Below are 14,925 nucleotides of genomic sequence, written 5' to 3' on the forward strand. Positions count from 1 at the left end.
CCTGCTGTTTTCCCATAATCTTCCCAAGTCCACCCCGTTCTCTGTTGAGACTCTAGAGCATCCTCATAGCTGTGAAAACTTCCATCAGCTTCTGGATTCAGGCCTGGACTGAAGCAGGCCCAGGCTGTCAAGGCTAGGTGAAGAGGTGAACAGTTTACTTGTACGTGAGTCTCCTCTGGAAGGAGGAAGCTTGGTTTGTATGACTCTGATTTTACAGGCCACCTGCACATGAGGCCTGGGCCTGTGACCATGAGAATGGTATCCTGACCTTGGCTTCTTTTCTTGGCTTATCAGGTGTGATGCCTCCATTGATGGTCCAGTGGAGTAAATGACACCTCTTTTCAGGCCAGTACTTGCTCCCTCAGTCCATCCCCGTTTCTGCTCTACTCCCCCATCCCAGCCACTACACACACATGTGCACATACACACACATACAGTCACACATACATCCACATATGCTCACAAACAGACACACCAACACTGTTTCTGTTATATTCCTCCATTCCAGCACATGTGCACACAAAATCACTGATGGACACACATATCCCAAGAGCTCTTGCTGGACCAGGAGAACTAACTTCCAAGCTCAGCCCCCTGCAATTCCCTAAAAGCCCCACCATTCCATATATATATATATATATATATATATATATATATATTTTATTGAAAAAATTTCTGCCTCCTCCCTGCCTCCCCCCACTCCTCTCCCCCTCCCTCTCCAGTCCGAAGAGCAGTCAGGGTTCCCTGCCCTGTGGGAAGTCCAAGGTCCTCCCCACTCCATCCAGGTCTAGGAAGGTGAGCATCCAAACAGGCTAGGCTCCCACAAAGCCAGTACATGCATTAGAATAAAAACCCAGTGCCATTGTTCTTGGCTTCTCATCAGCCCTCATTGTCCGCCATGTTCAGAGAGTCCAGTTTTATCCCATGCTTTTTCAGTCCCAGTCCAGCTGGCCTTGGTGAGCTCCCAATAGATCAGCCCCACCGTCTCAGTGGGTGGGTGCCCCCTCGCGGTCCTGACTTCCTTGCTCATGTTCTCCCTCCTTCTGCTCCTCATTTGGACCTTGGGAGCTCAGTCCAGTGCTCCAATGTGGGTCTCTGTCTCTATCTCCATCTATCGCCAGATGAAGGTTCTATGGTGATAGGCAAGATATTCATCAGTATGGCTATAGGATAGGGCCATTTCAGAGTCCCTCTCCTCAGCTGCCCAAGGAACTAGCTGGCGACATCTCCCTGGACACCTGGGAGCCCCTCTAGGTCCAAGTCTCTTGCCAACCCTAAGATGGCTCCCTTAATTAAGATATATACTTCCCTGCTCCCATATCCACCCTTCCTTTATCCCAACCATCCCATTCCCCCAAGCTCTCCCCCTCCTCCCCTTCTCACTTTTCTCTCCCCATTTCCCTTACCCCCATCCCACCCCACCCCCAAGTTCCCAATTTTTGCCCGGCAATCTTGTCTACTTCCAATATCCAGGAGGATAACTATGTTTTTCTTTGGGTTCTCCTTATTTAGCTTCTTTAGGATCACAAATTATAGGCTCAATGTCCTTTATTATGGCTAGAAACGAATTATGAGTGAGTACATCCCATGTTCATCTTTTTGGATCTGGGTTACCTCACTCAGGATAGTGTTTTCTAATTCCATCCATTTGCATGCAAAATTCAAGATGTCATTGTTTTTTACCGCTGAGTAATACTCTAATATGTATATATTCCACACTTTCTTCATCCATTCTTCCATTGACGGGCATCTACTACCATTTTGCCTTCTCACCCACTAGCTGACCCCTTCCAGGCCATAGGACCAACTGTGTCCTCCTCTCTGTGTCTCCCAAGATCCCTTGCTCCTGCATCTGCTCCGGGAGCATCTGCACATTTTTTAGTGTGTATTGCAGTTTCCATAGCTCTTTTTCTCCCACAGACTCTGAGCCCAGGGCTACGGGAAGCCAAGTCCAGCCCTGTGGACCCGTACTGTGTCTCATCTCAGCGAGGATGTTTGTGCTTGCATGTGCCGGTGGGTGTGGAACTGAAGAGAGTCAGAAGGGGGCCCCCACGTCAGACAAAAAGATCTCAGATCTCCCAGGCATCTCAACAACTCAGACCCTCAGGTCCCTTTCCATCCCACCTGCTTGCTGGGCATCAGTGGTTCAGGGATGCTGGCCTCTCAGGCTCTTCTTCTGAAGATACCAGGCATGCTAGGTTTAGAACTGTGTGCTCATCTCCTCTCTTGGTTGCACAGGAGGGGTCAGGCAGGAGCCCAGAGAGGTAACGTGTATGGGGAGGTAGTGAGGCGAGAGATTTCTCCAAGAGCTAATGGAAGCCCTGGCCGCTCATAGGCTACATCAGCACAGCACAGGGAGAAGACCTGTGGACCAGGAATTAATGTCTGCAAGCACCCTGAACAGAACTCAGCCGTGAACTCACAGCCGTCAAGCTATCCTACGAGACACTGTGTGGGCGGATGACCCCACTTCAAGAGGAGGACGCTGATTATATAAGCAGTAGGCTGGTATACGAGAGGGTCTGCTTTATCTCAGCGTCATATTGACACTGTTGTGTAAAATGCACTTGGAGCATCTGATGGGCAGTGGTGACACATGACTCCACGTGACCTCCTGATTCTTTCCTTCGTGCTCTGGGGTGTCTTTCCTGCCTGGGTCTCCTCTTTCTTCCTTTAGCTAGGAGGAACTCCCCAATCCTTATACACTCACTCCTTCTAACAAGATCCATTCCTGGTTTATTTCCATCAGAACCACCGACTATCCAAGCATTCCTCTTTCAGAGCTGACCACATGCTCAGGGTTGGGTATCCATGAACTGAATTTTCACTCACGGTCACCTTATACCCTGTCCCCTCCTCCACCTTCTCCCTGACACTGGACACACATAGGGGGTACAGTCAGGAGGTTGTAAAGAGATTCTGTTGTAACGAAAGGAAGTCCCAGGGCCTCGACACCAAGCTCACCACTCCACCAAGTCCCTGGCATGAAATATTACCTTGTGTGTCCCGGAGCTGTTCAGGAGGAGACCCCGGAGACCAGATGGAGTAAGACCAAACAGACATGGACCCAGAGTTTGTTTTGACTGATGGGGATGGAGTCCACAAATCTTGCTCTCTGATGCCCTGGTCCTCACTCAGGGCTGCTTTTCAAGGGACCATCAGCGTTAGCCCACTGGGCACGGGGCCTGCCCTGTAGCCTTTCACAAGTTATAAGGACGCAGGACAGAAGCTACCTTTCCCGCATAATATAGGCGCTTTACCCTCGCCGCAACATTGACAAATGTAGGCTCTCTACAAGGAATAACAAATAAATGCAAAGTGCTCTAATGGAAGATTAAAGAAACATGAGCCAGGGCCCGTGACTGGAACGGCCTCTCTCTGCCGTTCACACATTTGCATCTTAATTGGCATTGTGAAGTATTCCCAGCTGTGTTCTGAAGGTTCCACTCTCTTCCTTTGGCAAAAGAACATGTCATGTTAACTCCCTTTGGGCCTTGTGATGGGGCCGCCTAGGGCTGCCGAGCGTTTCAGGCCCTGGAGCAGATACGGAAGCCTGTCATTCAGGCCTTGGCCCGAGGGACCTGGACTCTGAACCTCTCAGGAGTCACGCTGGCTGAGAAGTCTCCCAGGCTCGTGAACCTCGGTTTGCACTGGGGTGGAGTGAGCTTGGTAATGAGGGTCCTGCCAGTGACGGGTGGCTTGTGAGCCCATGACTAACCTATACAAACGCTTTCCTAACTGGGAGGTGTCCAAACAAAAGCAAGCCGTATTTCTGTCCAGCTCTCAACCCTCAGCTGGGTAACTAAGAACTCACGGGCTTTATTCACCTGGGGTGGAGACCACCAGTTCCCAGGGCCTCTCTGACTTTAATCCCCACCCCTTTACCCAAGAGGCTCTGCTGCAAAACTGGTCTGCTTCTACACACCGACTGGGGGCGGGACGGGGGGGGGTGGGGGGGAGCGCGATTCCTACCCAGGGACATAGACCCCAGTATGCCTTTGCTGGCATGGACAGTCACCAGCCCAGCTCTGTAGAGTGGAACAACAAACTTCTCTACCAGGAGCTGAAACAGCCTGAAGAAGATGTGAGGCAAATGGGAGGAGGGGTGAGGGGTGGACAGATTACCCCTCTTCCATCCAGAAACTCTCCATCCTTGCATCGACCTGCACCCCTGTCCCACCCCCCCACCCCCCCACCCCCCCACCCCACCCCCGTCTCTCTCTCTGCTTACCTGTGCTTATATAGAAGAGATAGGGGTAGATGAGAAAATTGTAAAGGCCCCTTCTGGTTTAAATTTAAACAAGATCAGAATTGCAGAACTGTTTTCTACTCTGAGCAATTTCCCTCCTCTTGGGCATGCTCTAAAATGTATCCATCCTGAGCTACCTTACAAAGCCCCTCTGGGGACCCTGGTCACTTACTTCCGGAGTTCCTTGGGAATGTGCTCCTGTGTAATGCTGTCCCAGTTAGACACAGGGTCCTCTTTGCCACACACATGTCTTTGCTGTCCCAAGCTACATCTCCAAACGCACTCAACACAGCTGTGTACACGGGAGTCAGCGCATGCTCAGACCTGTCCCTACTGTTCTCTCACCTCAGCTCTTGCCCATCCTACACGCTGGTGAGATGCAGCCTCGCACATCTCTTGTCTTTTCAGGAACCCAAGCTGAAGACTCTGTTAGCTGTCGAGGGCTGGGACTTTGGTACCCAGAAGTGAGTGGACTTGGACGAGAGGGTGGCAGAACCTTTGGAAGGGAATGTGGCACACTGGCTGACAAGCCCTCCTCAGGGAAGGTCAGGCAAGCCAAAGCATGACAAGGGGTGGGGGCCTGGACCGTGGGATTTTTTTCACTCTGGTTCTAGGCCCTTATCAGGTTAGGATGGCAGTGGTGCAGGCTTGGCTCCAGGTTGCAGAGACCCAGTCTTTTTTTTTTTTTTTTGGTTTTTTCGAGACAGGGTTTCTCTGTGGCTTTGGAGGCAGAGACCCAGTCTTATCAGAAGGCCAGAATCTAAAGCAGCAGAGAGCTCTGACCACTCCAGCCTCAGTTTCCTCCTCCATGAAGTGACAGAAAAGGGGACCAGGGACTCCAGACAGCGCACAGCCTGTTTTCTGAGTGCTTGAATAAGATATCTTGTCAGTGAGATGGAGCTTGCCTGCCAAATTATTGTCCACATCTGTAATGGGTTTTTTTATTTATGAAAATAATGGAGCTAAAAATATCCTAAAGATCTAGAATATATTGTTCCCAAAACTTTATATAGTTAAAAAATATTTTGGTGCTAAGAGACCTTTTGAGAATTCGATGGATGTTATGACTCAACTTCCCAAAATAACACATTTTTTATTAACATCGTTAAGGTTTTTAACTCAGTATTCCCAGAGACATGGACCTAAGAATTAACAGCATTAATTTAATTATGTTAGAAGTTAATAAAAATAGAATCAGTTTGAAGGAAAAAAGTTAAAATCCTTAAAAATTCCAAGACTTCTGGGGGGGGGGGTTCTACCAAGGAGGGAAGAGAGGGAAAGATGTCCCCTGGGGCCAGTGTAGAAATTCAGAAGATCTCTGGGCAGCCCAAAGGTTAGTGCCAGCACATAGCCCTCCACTTAACCTGCCAGGGAGCCAACCAAGGGGTCCCCAGTTTCCCAGCTTCTTCCTGGTCTCTCTGCTTGTCCCCCTTACGGCTCCTTAGAAGTCTGTGCCTTTTCTTCCAGTCTCATGGAGAGTAGGGGGTGGGGGTAGTTCTGAATGACAGTGATACAGTCCAAGGAACTGCAAGGGGATTGGGGCAGCCCCGGTGACACTGACTTTGGGGGTTAGAGAGCACTTTCATTGTTCCTTCCCGTAACCAGGCCCTAACCTGTCATCAAACACCCCAGTAGCCCTGGCAGCCAGCGTACAGCCCTCCTGGTGTAAATACAAGATTGGGATCCTGAGTACATTCCTACTTGCCTGTGAGCAAGACAGTAAGTAGTCTCTGGTCCAGCCCCAGCCAGGCCGCACCCTTTCATCACTTCACAGGTTCACAGATATGGTGGCCACGGCCAGCAACAGGCAGACCTTTGTCACCTCAGCCATAAGGTTTTGATGGACTTGACCTTGACTGGGAGTACCCAGGAAGCAGGAGCCCCACAGTAGACAAAGATAGATTCACAGCCTTGCTGCAAGTATGGCTGGGTGTGACTAGAGTCACCTAGTCTGCCAAGTGACGGGGCGGGGGGGGGGGGGTGCCCCTACAGTACGTGAGTGCTGCTGTGTCCCCAAGGCCAGCAGCTTCAGACTGCAGAGTATGAACACCCATGGGTGAGGGTGGAGGTGTGACAGGGTGGAGGGTCCTGCTGCTCCTGCCTTCACTCCGCATTCTCCCCGCAGGACTTGGCCACAGCTTTCCAGGAGGAAGCCCAGAGCTCAGGGAAGGAACGACTCCTTCTGACTGCAGCAGTGCCCACTGGACAAGACCATGTGGATGCTGGCTATGAGGTGGACAAGACTGCTCTGTGAGTCTCAGGCAGTCTATGCAGACCCCATGTCCTCCAAGGCTGGAGAGGTCCAGGGTGCTTGAGCTCCTCGGAAATGGAGCCAATCTCTGCCTGCAAAATGTGACTTTCAGTTAGGCGGTGGTGGTGCACAGCTTTAATCCCAGCACTCGAGAGGCAGAGGCAGGCAGATCTCTGGGTGTTCGAAGCCAGTCTGGTCTACAGAGCCAGTTCCAGGATAGCCAGGGCTACACAGAAAGACCTTGTCTTGAAAAACAAACAAACAAACAAAAACAATAACAAAAGGATGTGGCCTTCAGATGCTCCCTGGTGTCTGGGAAGTACATTTTCTGTATCTGCTGCTCAGTTATTCCAGATCTTTTTTGCAGGTGTGTGTGTGGGGGGGCTGCGGTTGGGGTGTTTGTTCCTTTCTTCCTTGGGAGCTCATAGTTAAAGAAAGAACACCCTTGGAGCAGGGAGGGAGAGCAAAGCCCTTAAGCATCTCCAAGAATATGGGAGGTCACATGTTAGCTCCACAGTGTGGTGTGTGGAGCTGTAGCCCATATGACACCTGAGAGCTGGTGTGCATGCGTGTGTGTGTGTGTGTGTGTGTGTGTGTGTGCACGCTTGTGTGTGTGTGCGCGCGTGTGTGAGTGTGTGCCTTAATTCCCAGCACTCAGGAGGTAGAGACAGGAGAGTCTCAGTGAATCTGCAACCATCCTGCTCTGCACAGTGAGTGCCAGGCCAGCTACGTGGAGTGTGTGGGGTGTGTGTGTGTGTGTGTGTGTGTGTGTGTGTGTGTGTGTGTATGGGGGGGCATTAGAAAGTTTGTTAGAAATGCAGCCTGCTGAGTAAGAGCCTACATTTTAGTGGGATTCTCAAGGGACTTGTATAATCATAAAGCTTGGGAAGCACTGAGCTAAATTGCTTCCAAAGTGGCCAAATCAAACCAGCACAGGACAGTAGGCACTTGAGGGTGCCAAAGAGACAGTAAGCAGGGGGAGGCCACCAAAGACAGTGGGCAGCCCCACAGTGCGAAGGAGACTGGTCTAAGGGTGGCGGTGGAGAATGTCATGAACAGAGCCAGAAGGGAACCTCCCACCCCATGCTGCCCCCCACCCACACTAAGGGAAGCAGGTTGAGAGGCCCCGGTCGTCATCTCCCACCCATGTTCCCACCTCTTCCTACTCCTCCTGCGGGAGCCTGGATTTCATCAACCTTGTGGCTTATGACTTCCATGGCTCTTGGGAAAAGACCACAGGACACAACGGCCCCCTCTACAAAAGGCAAGAAGAGAGTGAGGCAGTGTTGGGGTTCAGTGTGGTAAGGAGTCAGTGGGCATGACGGGGTCCTCTGGCAGGACCTGCTCAGTGGCCTCATTTGAACCCCAACCCCTTAATGAAAAAGAAAACCAGGAAAGCCAAGCGAGACACCAAGGAACCAGGGTTTCCCTGGTGTCTTTGCCACTTTGTTCTATCCTGCACTCTTGGGGGTGAAGCCTCACTTCTCGGCAGCATCTTAGATAACAGAGAAAGTCACTTTAATGACATCAGACACACAGGGGAACCAATGGCGAAGCCTCCTTGGAACTTGGCTCTCCAGCCAATATGACTCCCACGTGTTTCACATGCTCATCCCTAGTCCAGGGTTGGTGATGCCAAGGAGAGACTGTCACTCAGGGAGGAACTGCCCAGCCTCAGAAAAGGCCAGGCTGGTCTTAGGCTACAGTTGTCTTTTCCTGCCCGACTCTTTCTCCTGAGAAGTCTGGATACTTTCCATAGCCCGGTCTATACCTACAAGTCAAGTTTCTAGAGAGACGGGGGAGGAAGGACCTCCTCTGCTGGAGCCAAGGCTCTCCACGAGCACCCACTCCTGCCCATCTTCCTTCAGTCCCACCTTAGACTCCTGAACCCTGGGAGAGAAGCTGCAAGGTCCAATAGCCAGATTCAGAGCTTTGGAACCAGCAACTGTAGACCAGACAAATAGTCACCGATAGTCCATTGTGTGCCAGGTAAAGTGTTTAGAGTAAACTAATACAAATAGCCATTTGAGTTCAAGGACTTAATGCATATACGAGCATCTGCTAGAACCCCATTCTCGGGCAATCAGAACTAAGGTAAAGACAGATTGACCAGGCCCTCCTTCTCTATCTGGATGCTGCTGTGCAGCTCTGGCTGCAGAAGGGGACACCTGCCAGCAAACTGATCCTTGGGATGCCCACCTATGGAGGCTCCTTCACCCTGGCCTCTTCATCAGACAACAGAGTTGGGGCCCCAGCCACGGGACCTGGTACTCCAGGCCCCTATTCTAGAGAAGGAGGGATACTGGCTTACTTTGAGGTAAGAAGGCCTTTACTATCCTGAGTATGGTGGAGGGCCAGGAGCTCCTGAGAGGTGATAGGGCTTCTCCTGCAGTTGCTGAGAAAAGGAGAGAAGCATGGAGAATTCTGGCCAAGGGAACTCCTTTCTACCCTGGTCATCTTGTTTCTATCCTGGAGCTCAGGCAACTGAAGGCTAAATCCACAGTTCTAGGCTACTCCACAGAACTTCTCGTGTTCTCTAGGCTTCCCCAGATGGGTAGTTTTCAATCTCTGGTCTCCTCTTGGCATGAGGGAACAGGTAGTGTTAATCCCAAAGATTCAAGAAGAAAGACCACTGGCCCAAATAATCATGACCAAATTAATTAAATTTTTTTATTCATGTACACAGGCTGCCTCCCCCTAAGGCAGGGTTCAAGAGACCTGGCGAAGATAAGGTTTTTATAGCTGTTCCCATATGGGGAATTTGTCAGGCAAATAGGTGGGGTTACAAGAACAGAACTTAACATATCAGGTTGGTCATAAAGACCTCCTGAAACAAGATGTGATTGCAAGGTGGTCATAACAAGGTAGCCATAGCAAGGTGGTCATAACAACAGGTAATCATAACAACCTTTTTGAAACAAAGTCATGATTGTCATTTCCTGGAACAGGCAATACAGAACCATTTGTAGTTAAGATTACAGGTGGGGCATAACCCAATCCTTGAGAAAGAGAGTTTAATCATAAACAGGAATGAGCCCAATTTGTCTTTTAAAATGGGTTTTAAGCCTAATGTGGAGGCAAGCCTGTTTATCAGTACCTATCAGTGTTCTTCTTCCTCCCTAACACAGCTCTGTTCTACAGGTCTGCTCCTGGAAGGGAGAACACAGAATTAAGGAACAGAAGGTGCCCTAGTCTTCCAAGATAGTCAATGGGTGGGATTTGATGGCAGGGAAAGCTTCAGAGCTAAAGTGAGGCCCAGCCCTACTGGGAGGGGGTGGCCCCCACAGATCTAAGGCCTGTCAATAACACTAGCCCCAGACTCTCTTCATGGATGGGTGTTCTTGTAAGTGCCCCATCACTTCACCCTCTTCATGTGACCGCATTTAAACACTTATCATCTGTTGATGAAGAAGAAGCACCATGAAGGTGGGGATGTGGATCAGTGGTAGGGTGTTTGCCTGGCGTGTACAGGGTTCAATCCCTAGTAAAGAGAAACATGCATGCACACTCATTCATAGTGTGTGGTGTGTGTGTGTGTGTGTGTGTGTGTGTGTGTGAGAGAGAGAGAGAGAGAGAGAGAGAGAGAGAGAGAGAGTGTGTGTGTGTGAGAGAGAGAGAGAGAGAGAGAGAGAGAGAGATTTCTCTGCATGAGTAATCCTCTTGATAAGATTTGTATTTTACCAAAATGCTAAATTCTATAGGCACATGGGAGCAGATATACGTGTGGTGGGACATGGGATTTTATCCAGTCTGTTGGCCAGATTTGGAGTTTTCAGAAATGCTGATAAAGTGTCCTGTGGGAATTAGAAAGAGTAGATGCTGTTCAAGGAGATGAGGGGAAGGTGTGGGAGGAAGCGTGCTTGAGGCAAGTCCTAAAGCCCAGAATGTAGTCATACAGGGAGGAAACTGTAGGCAGACAGGGTAGAGAAGGAAAAATGGACCCTGAGAACAGGGTGGGACCCATGAAGGAGAGTGAGGCCAGTAAGGAGTCTAGACCACCCTCCGTCAGCTCCCAGACACTCCACAGACAAACCTTGTGGTGCTCTGAATATCTCTGAGGGAACACACAGCCACAGTAGATTCCCTCAGGAATCCTGAGGGTGGCAAAGAAATGAAGATATGAAGACAAAGCTAGCTTCAGAAATTTCTGGAAACTGAGAGCTGATTCCCTGTGGTGACTGAACCTATAGCAACCAGTAGGAAATACTTTAATGGCCCTTATATGCTCATCCTCCCCAGGTCAGCTATCTGAAACAGAAGGGGCTGGGAGGGGCCATGGTCTGGGCCTTGGACTTGGATGATTTCACTGGTTCCTTCTGCAAGCAGGGCCCTGCAGCAGGAGCTGAGTGAGTCGGGGGCCAGAGGTTAACTCGGGGAGAGGGTTACACACCCTCCCCTCTCATATGTCTTTCTGAGGAAACAGCTGTGCCCCAATATTGTGATTTCTCAAACTGCACGCACCCCAGGAGCTAAGGAAACTGTTGAAACTGTGCGCCCCCTTCCTGTTTCATGTTGGCAATACCTGCCAGGGTGTAGAAACAGGGACTCCCTCCAAGGTCTCAGCCTGGGGACAGCTGTTTGCTCTCACCAAGAAGAAAGCCACCCCTCACCCTGTTGTGCGGGACCCCCGTCACCAGTTTATGGCTAGGTGTCACAGCTGGTATGCAGTCACCGGCTCCCTACTCCTTTGTAGCTCAGGTGGTCTTCCAGGCAGTGCCCAGCAGTCATGGCTGTGGTCTGGATGTGGTGTATGGGGAGCAGGGCTTCTGCCACCTGTGGCTGCTACCCTGTGTTGGTGTGTGGAATCTGTTGGGCTGGTATTGGTGGTATCTTCATTGTCTTTCTAGGTCTTCCACACATGCCTCCAAGAAACCCTGAACAGGAAGCTCCTGGGCCACACCGGCCTCCTGAGCCAGAGCAGGGACCCAGCCCAGGGCTAGATACCTTCTGCCAGGGCAGAGCTGATGGGCTCTACCCCAACTCTGGAGACAAGCATGGGGACAGCTGTTCCAGCAGAGCTGTCCCCCAGACCTGGTGTTTAGTGACTCTTGCAGGTGTTGTACCTGGAGCTGAGTCTCTGGAACCCTGTCCACCCCAGCCTGAGGCCAGGCCTGGGATCCCCCAACAGCCTGCCTCTGTGTTCCCAAGGGGCTGCAGGCTTCTCTGTTCGTTCAATGACCGGGCCTCTACTCCACTTCTTTTTTTTTAAGATTTATTTATTTATTATGTATACAGTGTTCTGTCTGTCTGTATGATTGCTGGCCAGAAGAGGGCAGATGGCTGTGAGCCACCATGTGGATGCTGGGAATTGAACTCAGGACCTCTGGAAGAACAGCCAGTGCTCTTTACCTCTGAGCCATCTCTCCAGCCCTCTGCTCCACTTCTTGGCTTCCTTTGTCTCTTCTGGCTTCCCCTTTACCTGCAAAATAAATTTTTAGTTTTCACCCCTGATTGTAACTCAAAGAGGCTAAAGCACCCTGTTGACTCAGAAACTTCCCTAGGGGAACAAGAGGACAGGGGTGGCATACAGCAGGCAAAAGTCAGAGCCAGAAGGTACATTTAGGATGTGCCAGGCCCCGTGAAAGTCTCACCTCACTGAGTCCACCTGCCAGCAAGCATCTGCCAGCATACAGGTACAGGTGACAGCATGCAGGACATGGGCAGGCCCCACATGTCTGCTGGTCCTTGGTTCAGGAGCCTTTGGGGGAAGATGCTTAACCTCCGCTAGACAGTTATTTCCCCAGTGGACACGCGATGGCAGCAGAGAAGAGTTTTTCCCAGTCTACTGCTCTGTCTGCTGCCACTAGCAAAGCCACCAGTCTTCGGTGGACTGAGTCACCCAGGCACCTGCCAGGGCTCCAGCGTTTTCCATAAGGACTGTCTTGGCACTAAGCATTCACTCGGAAATGAAGCCTATGGGGCCTCTCACAGGCCTCACCTCAACCACCACTCCCAGATGACACAGAATGACCATTATCTGCATTTTACAGGCATCTCATGAGAAGGCTGATTCTAGCTAGTTCTGAGTCCAGAACAAAGGCCTAAAATGGGCCAAGACAAGCACGTGCCCTGGGGACCACCTATTAAAGTGTGGTCTGGCTGGATGGGGTGTCACGTGCCTACAATCTCAGCACTCGTGGGGCTGAGGCAGGAGGATTTTGAGCATCAGGGAAGCCTGGGCTACAGAGTGAGACACCGTCTCAAATAAACAATCAGAAATAAAATAGCAAATGAATAATACACTTCTCTTGCAGCTTTGGGAGGTACTTTGATTGTTGCATTTAAAGAAAAATCGTCACATTCCCTAAAGGTCCACCCTGTCGTGCACTTACTGGAAGCCTGGTTGGGGAAGTGACTCAGATGGGCTGTCAGGAATGAGTTAGGTCTGGAGAGAGGCTGGTGACTGGGCTCTTGTTTGTTTGAGCACAACCACAAGGCCTTAAGAGTACCTTGCCCATTCCTGCACCCTACCTGCCTTTCAGCCTTCTGCAGTGCTCTGCTGCCCCAAACTGCCTTCTTTTGTACATATTCCCTGAAAAAATCCCTAACCACTTAGAGCCGGGTCCTTATGGAGCACAGCGGAATGCCGGGTGACTATAGGCCCGCCATGCACCAGAGGCTTCAGCTGGAAGACTAGCCTGGGGTTTCCTCTGTCAGATGGGGGCACTCCTGCTGTCTGGGGGACTAGGAGGGGGTATCTGGTGCCAGTTTGAGTCAGCATCTTCCCTCTTTGTTTGCCTTCCGTCTGCTGACTAAATCAAGAAGCCGACATACTCTCCTGTCAGTACAATATGCTCTCCCAAGTGTTCAAATGGCCAAAGTCCTCCCGGATACCCAACCTTTTGTCTGAGCTAGTTCTATCCATGGGGAAGTATGGCCCATGGCCTCTCTCTGGTCTTCATGACCCTGTCCACGCACCTCCTCCAAGACCATGGCCCTGCCTCAGCACAGGCCAGGTCCCCTCTTGCTCAGACATGGCTTTTTCCTGGTCTCTCTGCTCCCTGACTCTCCCGTCTCTAGTCCATCTTCCACACCCAACCAGTTTGATCTTTATAAATCAGGGATCTAATCCAATCACCCCCCTTGCTTAGAAACAGCTTTCTCAACCCAAGGAATAAAGTCCCTAGCTCCCTAGTAGCAGCAGAAGCGGCGGCGGCCGCAGTGGCGGCAGCGGCAGCGGCAGTAGCAGCAGCAGCAGCAGCAGCAACAGCAGCAACAGCTTTGAGACCGCATGTCAGGCCCTGGCCTCTCTTCCCAGTCTAACCTCTCTTGCCACACGAGTTCCATCCCCTAGTACCCAGCTGCCAGTGTTAACCGCAGGCATCCAGATCACAGTGTGGCGCCTCCAGGTGGCCCCCCCTCACCCAGCTTACCCAGGTGCACCCCCTTTCCTGAATGGCTCTTTCTGAACCTGGAGCACTCAGCACACCGAAAGCCATTTGTGGTCATGCTGACACTCCACCTCCACTGTGGGCTCTGGGCCCCTGGCTCCGTGTCCTCCATGGCTCCGTGTGCTCCTCAGCACAAAGCAAGCATCTGTAACATCTCAGTCCTGGAGCTGAGTGGACACAGCGGGGTGGGGCAGTGTGGGGTAGAGGTGGGCTGGGGGTGCAACGTGTCCAGGGCTGGGCTTTCCAGGGCCAATATCAATATTCAGCAGACAGGAAACAAATGGGACCCTTTCAGGTGATAGCGAGGGCTACAAGGGAAAGTCTGTGTGGCTGGAGACTGGAAGTGGGTGTGGGTGAGGCTACTGGGCAGTGTGGTCAGAAAGGTCCCTCAGCAGAGGCCACATCGGAGCTTCCTATAAAATCTCCAAAGATTTGCCTATATTATCCTCAGATGCTGGGTCATTCAGGTGGCCCCTCTTCCCTGGCTGCTTTGTTGACTGAGTTCATAAGTCAGAGCCTCTGCCTTGGTTCTCTCTTCCCATTCACCCGGTCCTGACCCTGGTCCTTCTAGCACAAAGCCTTATCCAAAACCCAGGTCAGTGGCTGCGACCACAGCCTCGTGCACAAGTCTCCCTGAACAGTGCCTGTTTCTTCCGATCTTAGGCCTACCACCATCCCAATTCTTACCTTATCAGTGGTCTTGTGGGTAATAACAGTGATCACGGCTCTTGGGCCACCGCTTTGTGTCCTTGCCTCAGTCCAGCCAGCTCAGTCAGTGCCCAGGCATGCGGGGCTCTGTGCAGTGTGGCTCATCACACACCCCCCCTTGCCACTTGAGACTGCACCACAGGGCAAGGTCTTGTTCTGGCTCCCTCTGCCCTGTACATCTCCTTTCCTTGATAGCCTTGCCTCCCACCCAGAGCCAGCCTTGGGTCGTCTCCGGCAGGACCTTCCCAGGGGCCTTGGCACATCAGGGATGCTTCCTGCCACCCGGCAGCCTGGGCTACCTCATTCACATCTCCAGCTGCAGTGCT

At 51.4% G+C, this 14,925-nt stretch overlaps 1 protein-coding gene across 1 annotated transcript in view; it reads left to right on the plus strand.

Moving 5' to 3' along the window:
- The window catches only part of Chit1 (chitinase 1), a 40,253-nt gene extending 28,680 nt beyond the window's left edge, over nt 1–11,573 (plus strand). Inside the window, 17 exon segments of the mRNA XM_075989562.1 lie at nt 295–324; nt 3,893–3,921; nt 3,924–3,987; nt 3,990–4,084; nt 4,658–4,713; nt 6,024–6,080; nt 6,082–6,169; nt 6,375–6,499; nt 7,159–7,161; nt 7,681–7,783; nt 8,614–8,817; nt 9,642–9,687; nt 9,690–9,748; nt 10,740–10,831; nt 10,833–10,846; nt 11,348–11,494; nt 11,497–11,573. Of these exon segments, the coding sequence (XP_075845677.1) occupies nt 295–324; nt 3,893–3,921; nt 3,924–3,987; nt 3,990–4,084; nt 4,658–4,713; nt 6,024–6,080; nt 6,082–6,169; nt 6,375–6,499; nt 7,159–7,161; nt 7,681–7,783; nt 8,614–8,817; nt 9,642–9,687; nt 9,690–9,748; nt 10,740–10,831; nt 10,833–10,846; nt 11,348–11,494; nt 11,497–11,573 (1,289 nt within the window).
- Nucleotides 11,574–14,925: the final 3,352 nt, after the last annotated feature.

This window comes from Microtus pennsylvanicus, chromosome 10, assembly GCF_037038515.1.
Source record: "Microtus pennsylvanicus isolate mMicPen1 chromosome 10, mMicPen1.hap1, whole genome shotgun sequence".
Taxonomy (NCBI): domain Eukaryota; kingdom Metazoa; phylum Chordata; class Mammalia; order Rodentia; family Cricetidae; genus Microtus; species Microtus pennsylvanicus.